The sequence below is a fragment of the Ranitomeya imitator genome, chromosome 6 (assembly GCF_032444005.1).
Source record: "Ranitomeya imitator isolate aRanImi1 chromosome 6, aRanImi1.pri, whole genome shotgun sequence".
NCBI lineage: Eukaryota > Metazoa > Chordata > Amphibia > Anura > Dendrobatidae > Ranitomeya > Ranitomeya imitator.
Genome location: NC_091287.1, coordinates 40,011,514 through 40,030,538, shown reverse-complemented (window position 1 = coordinate 40,030,538; position 19,025 = coordinate 40,011,514). Strand labels below are relative to the sequence as shown.

The 19,025-nt window shown below is 41.0% G+C and overlaps 1 protein-coding gene across 2 annotated transcripts in view; it reads right to left on the bottom strand.

Moving 5' to 3' along the window:
- The window catches only part of MALRD1 (MAM and LDL receptor class A domain containing 1), a 419,241-nt gene that overhangs the window by 278,181 nt on the left and 122,035 nt on the right, over positions 1-19,025 (bottom strand). For both annotated transcript variants that reach the window (XM_069729529.1, XM_069729530.1), the window contains 4 exons: positions 15,746-15,907; positions 6,362-6,458; positions 4,301-4,432; positions 2,729-2,881 (listed from right to left, as the gene is read on the bottom strand). In XM_069729529.1, the coding sequence (XP_069585630.1) occupies positions 2,729-2,881; positions 4,301-4,432; positions 6,362-6,458; positions 15,746-15,907 (544 nt within the window). The remainder of the gene's footprint in view (positions 1-2,728; positions 2,882-4,300; positions 4,433-6,361; positions 6,459-15,745; positions 15,908-19,025) is intronic.

Below are 19,025 nucleotides of genomic sequence, written 5' to 3'. Positions count from 1 at the left end.
CAGAATAAACCTTTCCTGTTTTAGGTCGATTAGAATTACCATAATTATTAATATTTGCCAAATGCCAGAATAATGTGAGAGAGAGAATGTTTTAAGGCATTTTTATTACTTACTGCAAAGTCAAAAGTTTACATACACTAAGATTACTATGACCAGTAAGAGGGCCCGGTACAGAATTGAAATGCACAAGCTGTGCGTGAGAACCTCAAAGTACACACACAGATTTAAGGTTTATGAAGTGAGGGACACCCAGATTGAACCCTCATGAATGTTGTGCTATCAACTAATCTAATTTATTATTTTATTTGATATTTTTTTTATACTTTTTAAGAAAAAAGAAAAAAAATAGAGTCGGATGCCGTGCATCACTGATCAGCGATCAACGGTTGCAGGATGCATGCCCAGAGGTGGTGCAAGGGGGGAAATGGAAAGGGAAAAAAGTCCTGGCCAAAAGCGAGCATGGATGCTTATTAGTGATGTGCATTACTGATCAGCACTAGATGGTTGCAGGACACATGCATGGGGATGGTGCAAAAGAAAATGCAGAAAATGCAGCAATCAAATACTGATCAGCGCTCAGCAGCAGAAGGGGCTGAGGAAGAGGTTAGGGAGAGGGGATAAAAATGGGAAAGGGGGAGAGAGGGATTATGGTGGATTAGAAAAAACAGGGGACAGGACACAGGACAGGAACATCACTCAGGTCAGGAAGGTCTTCTTATTTCTGATCTTCAGGTCTTCAAGCACCAGCAGCAGCCGAAGTGGTGCCACAGGCTAAAGTAGTGAGTGACACCACAAGGCCCAGCATATCAGCAGCAGAATGACACAGTGACCACTCTACACATGTCTTCAAGATGGAATGAGGCTGTGCAGAGTGGTCATCAAGAGGTCAGACTGCCCTCCTGATCACTGATTGGTACGATCAGATGTAATAGTACGATTGCACCAATCAAAGCTGGGGCTGCTAATTCTGCAGTTTCCTGGCACCAGGCTATGATTGATGCCGTTATAACTGGACATAAATATTTTAGGCAATTTAATTTGCCAAAACATTGAAATCATTGAAAACATCGATCATAGTTGCGAGAAGGGCAGCGAAACCCACCTCGTGGTGACGAGTCCCGAGTCTGAAGACCCGGTAACCAGAGGTTCCCATGACATAATTTTTTGTCAATTTGCAGGAACCACTTCACTACCATGATGTAAATTTACATCAAATGTCGTGAAGGGATTAAAGAGGTTGTCTGGCATAGAATGATAAGTCTACAGTCACTCTGTGTGACTGCAGACTTGTGAATCCTCCCAGCGCACACAACGTGAGCTGCAAGGATTCGCCGGTGTTTGCATTGGGAACGACTGTCAAGTGTGCAATATGCATACTTTCAGCCAGTGAATTGAGTGAGGCTGTGCCCACTAGAAGGATTCTGGCAGAGAGTATGCATGTTGCATACTTGACCGCCGTTCCTGGAGCAGACACATGCGAATCCTCGCAGCGCCCAGTCATGAGTCTAGTCACACAGACTGACTGCAGAATTGTCATTCTACACCGGCCAACCCCTTTAAAGACCCTGTAAATATTTTCTTCTTGTACTTTTAGTTTTTTCCTCTTTCTCTTCCAAGAGATAGCATTTTTTTCATTCTTCTGTCAACATAGCCATACATATTTTGTAATTTGTGGGACAAGTGTAGGTTGTAGAGTTTGTTGGTGCATTTTGAGACACATTTTTGATCTCTTTGTCTTTTAATTTTTTGAGGAAAGTGACAAGACAAAAAAATAGTGATTCTACCATCTTGATTTGATTTTCCATTTTGGTGTTCACAATATTGGATGCAATTTGCATTATGGGAAAAGAGGGGTGAAGGTTTAAAATGTGTGTTTTTTTATATTTTTTAATTTTAATAAATTTTTGTTACATATTTTAGAATTCTCTACTGGGAACGTAATACTTGAACTTTCGATCTCTTAATCACCTATACAATACACTCCAGTACTGTGGTATTGCAGGTTTTAATATAAATACTGGTGTCCTATGAATTCCGGTCATTACGTGGCATACGCAGCGGCAATCAGTAGCACGCAACCGCCATCACAAACCAACGGCACCCAGTGGTTGCAGCGAGGGGGATGGTAGGTGTCAGAAGCAAACCTTATACTGTTCCTCACCTTATAAATACTATCAGGATCAACAGCAGCATCAAAAACATAAATATCCTGTTCTGTTCGGAGCTAGCGCCAAATACTGCTGCGTTGACAGCAAAAATTACAAAGCTATGATTCTTGGAAGGCTTGGATAAAAGGAAAAGTCAATGAAAAATTGCTGTGTATGCAAGGGGTTGATACAGTTTTTTACAACTATGTTGTATGATATCCCACAGCACCATCGATAAAATAAAAAAAAAGATATTGGCTCATGGGACGAGATTGCTGTTCCACCAAGCAAAACAATTTTCTAACACACATTGTTGATCAATGTTCCATAGTTTTGGATATTTGTGCTTGCTGCTATTTAGCGGAAATGTCTTCTGGTCAGGCGAAGCTCGTTACAAGACATAGTTTTGATAACTCTTAACGAGACACTAACGACGATACTTTTTATTCCCTGGGAGAAAACAGCAAGCTTGAAAACCACCAGGAAGTTAAAACAAAAAGTAAATCATTTAGAAAGATGACAAACTTTTATGCTAACAAGGACAGTTTTTTGAAGCGGACTGGTGATTAGAGGAATGTTACCTTCCGTTGAATTTGTGGTGTGGTCCTGGGGTGGTGTTTGGGAGAGATACTCCGGCTCCACGTTGCTGTTGGAGTCTCTGACCCAGTCAAAGTAATCAAAGTGACGCGTCTCGCGCCAGCCACAGTCGTCTGATTCAAAGTCACATTTAGCAGCTGAAGAAGGAAAAGGATCGAAAAAGCCATAAAAGTAGATATAGAAGAGATGTAGGAAATGTAGCTAATAGCAAAATAACATATTCTTTTTTATATGTACAAAACCATTCAAATTTCATGAACCAGTGCCTTTTAGCACTTAACTCAAGCTAGCAATATATAAATTCATGTATTTGTCCATAATCTATACTGTGCATACATTCTTCCCAAAATTTCCATGTGCCTCCAATTTTATACAGAGGTGCTCTCGGCATTTTTCTTACAGTCTGCATACAGATCCGTGAAAAATTATGTCCATTGGCATGCCATACTGTGGAGATATTTTCAATGCTTCTATGAGAGAATATAATGCCTCACTTAAAAGGGTTCTCCGAGAATAGAAAAAAACTAACTAAAGAAAATGTAATTGCTAAGGTCCTACATAATTTCGGAACTTTTAGCAATTCGTACTACCATTAAAATGGTTGTCATTTTGTTGTGCTGATTAAAACTTGTAAAAAACCTTGTAAATTATTTTTATTTACTTCTTTATTTCTATGGTGATTACCTCCATAGACACAATGATTATGAATTGCTAATTCAATGTATTTTGTAATTTATAATTACATTTCTTTTCATCTCCTTTAACACTTTTTAAACATGCTATATGGAACCACTTGGACTCTGTATACTGCCATGCAAGGTCTATGTAAATGATTTTTACAAATGTGCTGGCGCCCGTAGTAATAGTGAACTGGAGTTTGTAGCCTCCCATGGCTTCCATTGGCATAAATCCTCTGTATGTTATGCAAATAATAAATAAACATAAGAAAATTATAATCCTAAATATACTATTTATACAGAGAAGTATCTCCTGAATCAAAGCCAGTGGTCTCCAACCTCCGGTTCTCCCGCCATTGCAAGTCTGCAGATATGTGGAAATCCATAACTTCTACTTATTGGAGATTTCAGTTGATAGACCTGGGGCAATAACCTGCTCATCAGTAGATTTCCATTTAGAAAACGGATTGCCCACCAAGGAGAATTGATTTGACTTAGGCACGTGTCCAAGCAACTAGATGATTGCTTTGAATAAGAACTAGTGATTATTGATACACCTCTTCCGTGTGGAAGATCCATAATTACCCAACATTGATCGGACAATTTGCTGCTGTGTAAGAATATCTAATATCATATGAGGCTTCACTATATGAGATCAACATGGGATCTTTTCAGTGCAAATTTGCTACATGGCGCGATTATCCATCCCATGATGTCAAAAATTATGCTGTAGTTCATGTTACTGTTAATAAAGCCCAATTGTTAATTTTTCTATGGTGCGAAAAGATAAATCTAGACTGAAAGAATTTCCACTTATGTAACTAAATCATTCTCAAAATGATCCCAAGTGCACTAAATATTCAGTAAGAAGTGACTTACGACATATCTTTTCATCAATGCCATTTACGCAGTCTTTTGTAAAATCACACCGCTTTTTCCATGGTATGCAGTTACCATTTCCACACGAAAAGCCAGATGGACAGTGATGAAATATTGTCTCTTTTGATTGGCCTGTTGATGGAAATAATGTAATCCATAGACGATAATTCCCCAAGATCTGTATGATACCTCAGTAAAGCTTTCAGAGCAAAATATTTCGAAAACAACCTCTCCAACACGGAGCTTTTGACATTCTTCATTTGGATATAACCTTTATTAGACAAGATTCTTCTCCAAATTATTGAGTCGATTTTCCAAAATATTATAAAGCCCCAATGGTTTACATGTGATCTCTACTTTTTAAAACATTCTCATAAGGTTATAAAATATATTTGTGGAGCAAATTTTTTAGGAACCGTTACTATTGCTTATGATACAGAACACGAAGCAATCTAACAACCACTATGGAGGATCTCAGAAATTGATTGCTAAGTGTTGCCAATTACATAGCGTGCCATACCTAACAAGGCAGAACTAAATTCATGGGACCTTTTATCCAAATCTATGTTGAAAATTCTGTGCTTAGTTTTAGTAGTGTTCTATACCTCATGTGCAATAATGTAGCTCTGTAGATCCAGCCTAAAAGAAATTGCCGCGATTTCAGCCTGGGAGAATACTTCATAGAGTCACCCCAATGTATGACTGGTCTTTCTGTGGGACGTGGCTTATGTTATGTTATGGTGTTAGAGGTGAGTGAATCCTGCGAAATCTTTCGAAATTCAAATTTGCCAACTTCGCAGAATTTTCATAAAAATTCAAAAGTACTGCAAAATCCTCCAATTGCCCTGAATAGTCCTAAATTTCAACCCAAGATATCACAGGACTATATCTAACCCTGCAGTAACCACCGATCGACCAAACCGCTGCATGACCATCTCTACCCTCACCTACTGTATCCTCACCCATCCCTTGTAGATTGTGAGCCTTCGCGGGCAGGGTCCTCATTCCTCCTGTACCAGTTATGACTTGTATTGTTTAAGATTACTGTACTTGTTTTTATTATGTATACCCCTCCTCACATGTAAAGCGCCATGGAATAAATGGCGCTATAACAATAAATAATAATAATAATAATAACCCCTTACAAGCTCTTAAATGCAAACAATGCCTTAGAAACTTCAAAGTGACCTCAACATATATGACTATGGGTAAACAGATAGTAACTGGTAGCCAATAGCCTGTGCTTCACAAACTAATCTTCTTAACTACCGTATATTATACACCTATATGTACAGTTTATTCAGTGTTTTATGTCTATTTCTCCTCATTTCTATGGCTAATCTGTGAGCTGTGACGTCCTCTCATGATCCAGATTCACCACAGAATGGTTGCTGTATTCTCTGCCTCTGCTTTTACACAGGCTATGATAGTCCCTTCTGATTGGTTGTACTATACCGTGTGATGTGATAGCTGCAAGATATTATGGCATATCCTGGCCCGCTGCTCTCATTGCCATGTGATATTTATGTGGCTGATGCAAACTTCTGCAATGTGTAAAATTGCAGCAGGCATTTTAGTGAACTCACGCAAAGCTTCTCACAAATTGTTTGAATTAATTGACTTTAGCAACTTTCTAAAGATTCAACACAAATTTGATTCGCATCATATTGATTTTCTCTTCTCTAGTGGCTAAAGATGTTCAGTCCCTACTAAAGTAATATCAAATCCCTGACCAGACTTCAACCAAGACTCCTAAAGTATTGTAAGACCCCCGATTAGATTGACTAATGTACACTCAAAACCTCCATATTAAATACCAGACTATAGCCCTATATTAATATCATATGCTGTAAATATATGTTCCGAAACTTAATTCAGATCCCCTTCAAAAATATATTTAGATCACAAATCAGACTATAAATCAACCCACATTTTCTCCTGTTCAACTCCAGGAGCCACTGCATTGGATCGTGATGCTGGTCAGTTCCCATTCTTTTCTGAATCATAAAAGGTGGTAATGTTCAGAGTAGAAATGATTGACTAAATAATTTCTAATCTTACCTGAAAGTGCGTTATTAGCGACACAATGTATGGACAAACCAATGTCATCAATAGCAACCAAAGCCTGATTTGAGTAATATGTGGCCTCTAAAATGATCTGCAATTGAAAAGAATATGAAAATTACATCATAATGTTGGAATAAAATTATATAAAGCTCGGTTCATGTAGGAGTCATGGGTTCCATTCAGATTTGGGTTTTGAGTCTTTGAAATGACAGATCCAAAGAACATGTGGCAGAATTGTATGAGGTTCAGCCAAGATCCCATGGTCTTGACAGCAAAAATGGTGTAAGTGCTGCACTATACTCAATGTTAAAACTGATGGAGCTGACAATATTACAACTGATAAATGTGCCGAGTGGAAGTGTGCATGTGAGCAGGTTGCGGGATGCAGTGACGAACAGGAGCTAGAGCAAGGGTTAACAAATTTTACTGTAACATGTGAGTACTACATGCAGGGAGATAAGGAGTTAAACAGGGATGATGCCAGGATTAGGTAATAAAAGTATGCAGTATGGGAAAATACAGGGGACAACAACGGTGAAGTTCTTAGGGTATGACTTAGGCAATCCAATGTCTTCCTGACTGCAGAGTCTACGAAATAGATGGTGGCGCTAACAACAGTCAGCGTGGGGTTAATCCAGTGTAGTCCTGAAGACAACGATGAGCTGAGTCTTTCTGGCAGCGATGAGTCTCTGATACCTCCTGCGGGACCCAAAGCCCAGCGGGTGCTGTGGAGAGTATGGCAGTGGCCACAGCAATGTCGTAGCCCAACAAATAATCACCGGGGGGGGTCAGAGTTCAGTTCACGGTCACACACCCGGTCCTTCTTGGACGGCATGTGTGTGGTGCTCACGAACCCGGATCGTTTGGCAGCTTGCTTAGCAGGGGCCAGCGGGCACACAGTACATCTCTACTCACAATCTCTACAAGTGGCAGCGGGGATGCTGGAGCGTTGGCCTGCTCTGCTACGGTGCTCGAGGGACGGAGCACTCACTTCCCCCTGCTGTGCGCTGTCGGTCCCCGCCAAGTCTGCTTGTTTCCAGGTGCACTTTTTAGCCTGAGACATGCCCCCTGCTGCCAAGTGCCAAGGTTGGTCCGGTTCTATATGCTTTCCCTCAGACAACAGAGGAGACAGCCCCGAGAGTTCCAGACCCGGCACAAGAAAGGTACCCCCAGCCCTGTCCTTCTTACTTGCTTACATGCTCATAGCCCACTATCACATTTACAGGGAGTTAATAATGCTAGCTGCTTTCTCTAAGAGAGCACAGGAGCACTCGTCACAGCGAGCGCTCCTGTGTATGGTGGAAAAGTCAGAGCAGATAGCTGTAAGCTGAATGTTCTACCAAACCTATTGTGCAGCCAAAAGCTACCTAAAACGTGTGGTTGTCTTAAGTAGATGAACAGAGCCACCCCATCCACTCCCAGAGTTCCAGTTTCTAAAGCTAGCTTTGCAAATTGCTTCTTCAAAGAAGAAGAGGACTTAAATTCTAGTGTCACCTACTGGAGGAAGTGAAAGCCATTAAGGACTCTTTTAGGAACCTTTTCACATGACTTAGGATAACAGCCAAACCAGAATCTCTATTTAGAGACACGTGTTTCAGAGTGTTGCCCCTCCTCAGTTCAAAGCAAGAGATCTTATTTGGCTAGTTGAGTGGTCTCTGACTGGTAATCTAAGGGGTATCTTTCCTCCAATGTAAAGTGACATGCCTGTGTAAGGAGAGTTAAAGGCCATACAATGCTCCTCTAAGAAATTAAATATGCAAATTGTCTCATCAGAGAAGAAGAGGGCTTGATAGTGTCTGTAGAAGGGAAGTGCCCAAAAATGTATATCTTTATATTGAGATGTGTTTAATGCATGTTTTGTTTATATACACCCCCACATGGAGGAGCGAAGCCATCCTCCAGCCTGCAGTATTGCAAAGTAGGTCTGCCATGAGCTGGTAAGATAGGTTATTGAGGGGATGTACATTTGCCAGTGGACAATAGACATGTGACCTTATCCCCACACACCTGGGACTGAACACACCTCTTCTTGGCTGGACAGAAAAGGGACAACACATGTGCTTGGAGGGTCTCTTTTGCCTCTTTGGTTTTGGCTGGAATGATCATGAAACCACATCGTGGATAAGTATACTCTGTATCCCCTTTTCTTACTAGGCCCTGTAACCTCTTAGGCCTTAGGGTTAGTAAGCTATAGATTAGGAGGGCTGATATTGTCCGTGTGAGTTGGGTAATCGGGCAATTAATTGTGGGTTTTTATATTGTGGTGATATTGTTGTGATATTAGTGGATATTGTGGGTTATTACTGTGTGATACTGTTGGGATATCACTGTATACTGTAGTGATATTACTGTATTAGAGTTGTAATATCCATATATTTATATATATATATATATATTTATAGTTGCCATCTTGGGTATAATATATATGTATGTTATAGACTGCAGACATGTGTGTGTGTAATAAATATCCTTTATTGTTACACTGTTTTGTCTCAGTTAGTATATAGTATAAGGAAAAGATAACGTTGAGGCGTATCTAGTGGATACTAATTATTAATATTCAAGTTTGGCGTTAATAGTTAATATCGGACCTCAAGAGAAGTGTTAGGAGGGTTCCCTTTTTGGTAACTATAAGTTTAGTAATTGGGGGAGGAAATCCTGTCCTTTTACAGTGTCACCTATGAAAAGTAGCTGGCTATACACCTTAGATAGCTGTTAGCCAAACTATCATTTTGTGTTGCATACTGTATATTTGATATCACTCTTCTTACAGTATTGTTTCTGGTAATCATATTATCAATTATCAGTTGATCTTGTATCGTAATTAGTGATACATCACATACAACTTTGATGAATTAAAAATATAGACGTAAGATTTAGCTATTCGATAAATATTATGTCAGCCATATGGACAGATATTATCTTGAGCTGAGAACAACCATTTAGTATATTTCCAATTATATCAGAAAAGATGAAATACTAAGAAAGAGGAATGTGCATTAAGATATCCCTCCCCAGAGTCCAGCTTTTATTTCTTAATCACTCCCAAATTTCCGCTTTTGCAATATTGATACTCCCCTTCTTCCAAGAGCCATAACATTTTTATTTTTCCACTGACAGCAATATGAGAGCCTGATTTTCTCCCATAAGACAAGTTATAACTGTATTGAAAGATGAGTAAAATCCAACCATTGTTTGTTAGGTTTAATTTTTACCACGTTCATTTTGCTGTAAAAATAACCTGGTAATGTAATTATTCAGGTCTATATAACTAAAACAATACCAAAGTTTAGTTTTAATATTATTTCAGTGGCTTAAAAAATTCTGAACTGAAAAAAAAAATTGGTTTGCATCACCAGTTTACAAAACCTATAACATTTTTATTTTTCTTACAATGCACCTGTAAAAGGGCTTGTTTTTGGAGTCCAAAGCTGTAGTTTGTGCATGTTACCATTTTAGAGTATATCTAACATTTTGATCACTTTGTATTGCATTTTTTTTTTGGGGGGGGGAGGGGGAGTGAATTAAATAGAAAGCACAAATTCTTGCCTTTCCTTTCTTTACGTCGATTGCTGTATGGAATAATCAATTTTAAATTTTGATAAATTGGATTTGCATGCAAGGAAACTCAATATGCTTTTTTATTTCCTTATTTTTGGATGAGGAAATCTTGGGTGATTCAAACTGTTGTTTCCTTTCTCTTTTTTTTACATTTTTTTAACCCCTTCATGACCCAGCCTATTTTGACCTTAAAGACCTTGCCGTTTTTTGCAATTCTGACCAGTGTCTCTTTATGAGGTAATAACTCAGGAACGCTTCAACGGATCCTAGCGTTTCTGAGATTGTTTTTTCGTGACATATTGGGCTTCATGATAGTGGTAAATTTAGGTCAATAAATTCTGCGTTTATTTGTGATAAAAACGGAAATTTGGCGAAAATTTAGAAAATTTTGCAATTTTCACATTTTGAATTTTTATTCTGTTAAACCAGAGAGTTATGTGACACAAAATAGTTAATAAATAACATTTCCCACATGTATACTTTACATAAGCACAATTTTGGAAACAAAATTTTTTTTTGCTAGGAAGTTATAAGGGTTAAAATTTGACCAGCGATTTCTCATTTTTACAACGAAATTTACAAAACCATTTTTTTTAGGGACCACCTCACATTTGAAGTCAGTTTGAGAGGTCTATATGGCTGAAAATACCCAAAAGTGACACCATTCTAAAAAATGAACCCCTCAAGGTACTACTCAAATCCACATTCAAGAAGTTTATTAACCCTTCAGGTACTTCACAGCAGCAGAAGCAACATGGAAGGAAAAAATGAACATTTAACTTTTTAGTCACAAAAATTATCTTTTAGCAACAATTTTTTTATTTTCCCAATGGTAAAAGGAGAAACTGAACCACGAAAGTTGTTGTCCAATTTGTCCTGAGTACACTGATACCTCATATGTTGGGGTAAACCACTGTTTGGGCGCACGGCAGGGCTTGGAAGGGAAGGAGCGCCATTTGACTTTTTGAATGAAAAATTGGCTCCACTCTTTAGCGGACACCATGTCACATTTGGAGAGCCCCCGTGTGCCTAAAAATTGGAGCTCCCCCACAAGTGACCCCATTTTTGAAACTAGACGCCCCAAGGAACTTATCTAGATGCCTAGTGAGCACTTTGAACCCCCAGGTGCTTCACAAATTGATCTGTAAAAATCAAAAAGTACTTTTTTTTCACAAAAAAATTCTTTTAGCCTCAATTTGTTCATTTTCACATGGGCAACAGGATAAAATGGATCCTAAAATTTGTTGGGCAATTTCTCCTGAGTACACCAATACCTCACATGTGGGGGTAAACCACTGTTTGGGCACATGGTAAGGCTCGGAAGGGAAGGAGCGCCATTTGACTTTTTGAATGAAAAATTATCTCCATCGTTAGCGGACACCATGTCGCGTTTGGAGAGCCCCTGTGTGCCTAAACATTGGAGCTCCCCCACAAGTGACCCCATTTTGGAAACTAGACCCCCCAAGGAACTTATCTAGATGCCTAGTGAGCACTTTAAACCCCCAGGTGCTTCACAAATTGATCTGTAAAAATGAAAAAGTACTTTTTTTCACAAAAAAATTATTTTCACCTCAATTTTTTCATTTTCACATGGGCAATAGGATAAAATGGATCATAAAATTTGTTGGGCAATTTCTCCCGAGTACGCCGATACCTCATATGTGGGGGTAAACCACTGTTTGGGCACACGGCAGGGCTCGGAAGGGAAGGCGCGCCATTTGACTTTTTGAATGGAAAATTAGCTCCAATTGTTAGCGGACACCATGTCGCGTTTGGAGAGCCCCTTTGGGCCTAAACATTGGAGCTCCCCCACAAGTGACCCCATTTTGGAAACTAGACCCCCCAAGGAACTTATCTAGATGCATATTGAGCACTTTAAACCCCCAGGTGCTTCACAGAAGTTTATAACGCAGAGCCATGAAAATAAAAAATAATTTTTCTTTCCTCAAAAATGATTTTTTAGCCTAGAATTTCCTATTTTGCCAAGGGTAATAGGAGAAATTGGACCCCAAATGTTCTTGTCCAGTTTGTCCTGAGTATGCTGATACCCCATATGTGGGGGTAAACCACTGTTTGGGCGCACGGCAGGGCTCGGAATGGAAGACACGCCATTTGGCTTTTAAATGGAAAATTAGCTCCAATCATTAGCGGACACCATGTCACGTTTGGAGAGCCCCTGTATGCCTAAACATTGGAGATCCCCCACAAATGACCCCATTTTGGAAACTAGACCCCCAAAGGAACTAATCTAGATGTGTGGTGAGGACTTTGAACCCCCAAGTGCTTCACAGAAGTTTACAACGCAGAGCCGTGAAAATAATAAATACATTTTCTTTCCTCAAAAATAATTATTTAGCCCAGAATTTTTTATTTTCCCAAGGGTTACAGGAGAAATTGGACCCCAAAAGTTGTTGTCCAGTTTCTCCTGAGTACGCTGATACCCCATATGTGGGGGTAAACCACTGTTTGGGCACACGTCGGGGCTCAGAAGGGAAGTAGTGACTTTTGAAATGCAGACTTTGATGGAATGGCCTGCGGGCGTCACGTTGCGTTTGCAGTGCCCCTGGTGTGCCTACACAGTAGAAACCCCCCACAAGTGACCCCATTTTAGAAACTAGACCCCCCAAGGAACTTATCTAGATATGTGGTGAGCACTTTGAACCCCCAAGTGCTTCACAGACATTTACAACACAGAGCCGTGAAAATAAAAAATCATTTTTCTTTCCTCAAAAATGATGTTTTAGCAAGCATTTTTTTATTTTCACAAGGGTAACAGGAGAAATTGGACCCCAATAATTGTTGCGCAGTTTATCCTGAGTATGCTGGTACCCCATATGTGGGGGTAAACCACTGTTTGGGCACACGTCGGGGCTCGGAATTGAGGGAGCACCATTTGACTTTTTGAATACAAGATTGGCTGGAATCAATGGTGGTGCCATGTTGCGTTTGGAGACCCCTGATGTGCCTAAACAGTGGAAACCCCTCAAATCTAATTCCAACACTAACCCCCCCACACCCGTAACCCTAATCCCAACTGTAGCCATAACCCTAATCACAACCCTAACCCCAACCCTAACCCTAAGGCTATGTGCCCACGTTGCGGATTCGTGTGAGATTTTTCAGCATCATTTTTGAAAAATCCACGGGTAAAAGGCACTGCGTTTTACCTGCGGATTTTCCGCGGATTTCCAGTGTTTTTTGTGCGGATTTCATCTGCGGATTCCGCACGGTATTTTCCGCACCATGGGCACAGTGGATTTGGTTTTCCATAGGTTTACTTGGTACTGTAAACCTGATGGAACACTGCTGCGAATGCGCAGCGGCCAATCCGCTGCGGATCCGCAGCCAAATCCGCACCGTGTGCACATGGCCTAATTCTAAAGGTATGTGCACACGCTCCGGAAAACGCTGCGGATCCGCAGCAGTTTCCCATGAGTTTACAGTTCAATGTAAACCTATGGGAAACAAAAATCGCTGTACACATGCTGCAGAAAAACTGCACGGAAGCGCAGCGTTTTACATTCCGCAGCATGTCTCTTCTTTCTGCGGATTCCGCAGCGGTTTTACAACTGCTCCAATAGAAAACCGCAGTTGTAAAACCGCAGTGAAATGCGCAGAAAAAACATGGTAAATCCGCCATAAATCCGCAGCGGTTTAGCACTGCGGATTTATCAAATCCGCAGCGGAAAAATCCGCAGAGGACCAGAATACGTGTGCACATACCAAAACCCTAACCCTAGCTCTAACCCTAGCTCTAACCCTAACCCTAGCTCTAACCCTAACCCTAACCCTAGCCCTAACCCTAGCCCTAACCCTAGCCCTAACCCTAACCCTACCCCTAACCCTAACCCTAACCCTAGCCCTAACCCTACCCCTAACCCTACCCCTACCCCTAACCCTAACCCTATTCTAACAGTGAAAAAAAAAATTCTATATTTTTTTATTGTCCCTACCTATGGGGGTGACAAAGGGGGGGTCATTTATCATTTTTTTATTTTGATCACTGGGATAGATTATATCTCAGTGATCAAAATGCACTTTGAACGAATCTGCCGGCCGGCAGATTCGGCGGGCGCACTGCGCATGCGCCCGCCATTTTGGAAGATGGCGGCGCCCAGGGAGAAGACAGACGGACCCCGGCAGGATTGGTAAGTATGATGGGGTGGAGGGAGAGCACGGGGGGGGATCGGAGCATGGGGGGTGGATCGGAACGCGGGAGGGGTGGAACGGAGCACGGGGGGGTGGAACGGAGCACGGGGGGTGGAACGGAGCACGGGGGGGTGGATCGGAGTGCGGGGGGGTGATTGGAGCACGGGGGGGTGATTGGAGCACGGGGGTGAGCAGACAAGAGCACGGGGGAGGCGGAGCACAGGACGGAGGGGAGCGGGGCAGTGTACCGGGCAGATCGGAGGGCTGGGGGGGGGGGGCGATCGGTGGGGTGGGGTGGGGGCACATTAGTATTTCCAGCCATGGCCGATGATATTGCAGCATCGGCCGTGGCTGGATTGTAATATTTCACCCGTTATAATAGGTGAAATATTACAAATCGCTCTGATTGGCAGTTTCACTTTCAACAGCCAATCAGAGCGATCGTAGCCACGGGGGGGTGAAGCCACCCCCCCTGGGCTAAACTACCACTCCCCCTGTCCCTGCAGATCGGGTGAAATGGGAGTTAACCCTTTCACCCGATCTGCAGGGACACGATCTTTCCATGACGCCACATAGGCGTCATGGGTCGGATTGGCACCGACTTTCATGACGCCTACGTGGCGTCATGGGTCGGGAAGGGGTTAATTACTTTTCTCTAAGGGGATTTGAACCTGCAATCATTTGATCATACAATAAACGACAATACTGCTTCTTAACTGTATGAAGATGGCAGTGACAGTGCGCCTAAAACTGGCTTAGTAATCCACTGGAACCCATAATGTTGTATGGGTGCTGGGCCAAGGAAAACTGGAGCGGATGCCACACTGGAGTTTCACTGCTGACATATTAGAGCAGCATTTAAAAAAGCACTCCCATCCCATCAAAATTTTTGTTCCCTTAACATATTGCAATCATCATATTATATAGTACTGTTTACTTACAATTGCTCATTTTTCCTTTCTGCCCAGCTAATTCTTCTCTTTTTTATTAGGTCTATGTTAAAAAAAGACTAGCTAAATCCTTCTAAGCTCTATGTAGAAACAGGAAGTCTCTTTTACTTGTATGAGTCATCATCACTGCAAAAGTCCCTGGCAGAGGGGAGGAGAGGAGTAGATGGGCCAGGAATTGAAAAGGGGAATGATTCTTGCAGGGACAAGAGACATCTTGTTTCTACATAGAGCAGAACAAAAGAGAATAATTAGCTGGGTAGAAGGCCAAAATGAGCAATTGTAAGTACACAGTGCTTTACGATATGATGTTTGCAATACATTAAGAACTTTGATGAGAGTGCTTCTTTAAGGGATTAAAAGAGCAGTGAGTGCAGCAAACTGTACTTTGTCTCGCCTGACTCCTTAAAACAGCTGAGTAGTAATACTGCACAAATAGACTCTATAGGCTCTACGGAATCTTTGTATTGCTCTGATTTCATATGAAATACACAGATTATTTTGAGACCTGGGCAAAAAAAAGTTGTAGTTTATAAATGGGGTCTCTAGGTGTCAGACCTCTGTCGATCTGATACTGATGACCTATATTGAGGATCAACCATCAGTATCAAAGTTCTGGATTATTCCTGTAAATTCAACACCAATTCACAAAAAGTGTAAGACCAGTATCATCCCACCTCTATGTGGGATTATGTTATCATGCAGTGTGGACAATCCTTACCTGAGCAGTATCCAGTGAAATACTCTTGATAGGTAAAGAAACCTTTGTCCAGTTGTCTCCAGTAGAGTCAGTGATCTCGTGCAGTAGTTCCAATTCTTGATTAAATGTTTTTATGAATATTGATATTTTGGAGGATCCCCACATCTGGTACCAAAACTGAATCTGGAATATAATGAAACAGTTAGAGCAAAATAACCATTATGCCATGAAATAATGCACTTCTGACGTTCACCTAGAAGAGGGAATGAAGCACACGCGCTAGTTTTAGTTATTTACTATAGAAATTTTCAATGATAAATTCCTAGTTCTATCTTTCTATAGAATTGTTTAGGGTCTTTTGACAATAAGCTAATGACATAGTGCCCCCCTTTTGAGGACCCCTGTGATCTATGGAAAAAAATCTTGCTGGAAGTGTTTAATTTCCTTTCAGAACCATCACAGGGAAAGTAAAGTATTGCACATTGCCCATTGTGTTGTGCACCTGTCTCATTTTCCCCTATGGCCGTCACCCTTTGTTGTGTTCTATGTCAGGTCTTACAAGTAGACTGGGGTTCCTCAGTGACATCATCTCCAAAGGCCTTTTAAGACCATCTAGAACACACCCCTTTGTCAAAGAATTAATACTGTATTGATCTCAGGGCTGTTTGCAGTTTGCGACCATCCAGTGTCTTCTGTTGCTCTCATCTCCTCAGATGCATGTGATTTCGGCAATTGACAACTTCTGGTCACCAAGACCCATTGGATAACCCATTGTTTTCAGTAAACTTTATGAACTGATATTTAGAGAGTGCACTGCATTCATCTTTGAAAACTGTGATTTCTAAAAGCTCTCCAACTTTCTGGTTAGCCTTCCTCTTGCTTTCTACAGATTAACCTATCGTTTGCTGTGAACATCACAGACCGTTCACATAGCGTTATTATCTGCTCTGGATCCTTGTTCCTATATTTGTATGTTACTTCAGATCTGATATTTTCCTCGTAATGTGTCCCCCTGAGTTGTATGGCTTCTGGTGTGTTCTATCCTGCTCTTCTGTCAGCCATTTAAGGGCCTGTTGTTCGAGCCTTTACAGTTCCACATGCCTTCCAGACAGTTGTGCCAACACCGTGGGTCTGTGTGTCCATGGCCTGTGGATTTGTGAATTCTCCTCACCAGGTGAGCCTAACACATTCAGATCAATGGGTTGTCTGTGTATTGCTGGACAGGGCAGGGCCTCCAGAAAGAGATGCTTTTTGTAATGTTTTTTTATTAGGACAAGGGCACATCAGGTCATGACGCCAGAGTTTGTCTAATTCATGACGAGCTATAGCGTTCCGTACGTAGGTGCCCGCCACTCATCAGATGCTCCTGATTCATTAAGAGGCCTGTACTTCTTAATGAATGTGAACTGTCTGACTCCAACGCGATCCCTCATCAAGACCGGCAAGAAAATCGCCAGTCTTGATGAATCAGGGCCTTTTTGGAAACCAGAAGCATTTATCGGACCCACAAAAGCCTGAACATATGAACAGCAAGTTGGTTCTGCATAGAAATTAAAAGGAACATTTTTGGAGTGTTTTGTGAGCGCTTTTCTGGCGTTTTTCCAAGAAAAGAGTTGGAAAAATTAGTGTGTACAAACCCTTACTGTTCCGGTTTGTTCAGAGCTGTAATAGGTCTATCCTATTCTAACAATTAGGCGGGAAAAAAATATTTGCGGCTTGCTTCATCAGACTGCATTGTTTCTGGGGGAGAAAATTTCAATACAAAGTCAAAAGTCCTGTACCATGCCTGTGTCTATTTTCCTTCTAATAAGTGAAAAATCATATTTAGTTTTGTCTGTAAATCAATTCTCAGAACTTTATATTTAATCAGAGCATAATAAATCACAGTATGAAAAGATACCAGCATCCATCAAACTGGAATAGTTTCTGCGAATCTAACTACGAGCGAGCATGACGGGATTGAGCAATTTAAATAAACAGTAAGGATTTCCTTGCTCGGTCAAGAATTCGGTGATGAATATTTTCAATTACCGTATTCATTCTGAAATAAAGAAGTTACATTTATTCTCAGGAGCTGCAAATCTACATGAGCCTCCCTTCCCAGTCCTGCTACTTTACATTTTCATTGAAATCAGTTTTTCCAGCGCAGGATTGAGCCTCCCTAATTCACAATGCAGCCACATCTCCAGTTCTTTAAAATGTATTAAAAACAATAATGGCAGAAAAGATTCCCAGCAGTGATTACTAAACATAGAACAGTTGCCTTTAATCACTGCATGGACTTTAATCACTCCATAGTGAGAGACTTCTGAGAACTCCATTTAATAGAAGTAAATTATGATACCACGCAGCTGCAGGTTTTGTTGTGTTTCCTTGGGTGTTTGTATTACTTTTATAATATCTTTAGATGATCCTTATGGTTGGGATCAAAATTATTCGTCACTGTTGCTCTTCAGTGGTTGCACCAGTGACTACAAACCTACTATCACATACATTACAATGCGATATTATAGCACTCCTTCCTAATAACATGTATGTGAAAATGCAGAATGAGATTAGTGTACATTTGTTTGATACATTAACTTTATGGTGTGGGCCCGTACAATACCAGCATGTATACTGTAGAATATTGGGGTTTTCTTTTATTTTATTTTCGCAGATTCTCCCCTCTTTGATCTTTCCTGAGTGTTTGAGCCAGGATCATATTCCTCTCCAACCGCTACACTAGTGTCTCTACCCTGTGCCAGCCATTGCACTGGTTATCCATTGGCTACAGAATACATTTTTAACTTATCACTGTCACCCACAAAGCACTCCACAGTTCTGCACCATCCTACATCTCTTCCCTCATTTCTGTCTATCACCATAGCCGTGCTCTCGGTTCCACTAATTACCTAAGACTAACTTCCTATCTAATTTAAACCTGCCAGTTTTATCTCCAGGATTTCTCTCATGCTGCAGCTGTTTTCTGGCATGCACTACTTCAGACAATCCGGCTAATTGTCAGTATCCACAGTTTCAAGCTTGCCCTAAAAATACATTTCTTTAGACTAGCATAACACCACATCTCACTAATGTAGCTAACTATCTCTTTCCCACGCACTTAGTAGCACTTTGTACATGTACTTGTACAGATACTGGCTGGTATCTGGCTCATGCAGTATGACATCAGTATAATAAATAGGGGCATTCAAAAAGTGCCGCATGAACCAGTTACCAGTTACAACTTCGGATCAGACTGGGACTAATGTTAGTCTATGGGGCCGTGCACATGCCTGATATTTTGCTCGGACACATACTG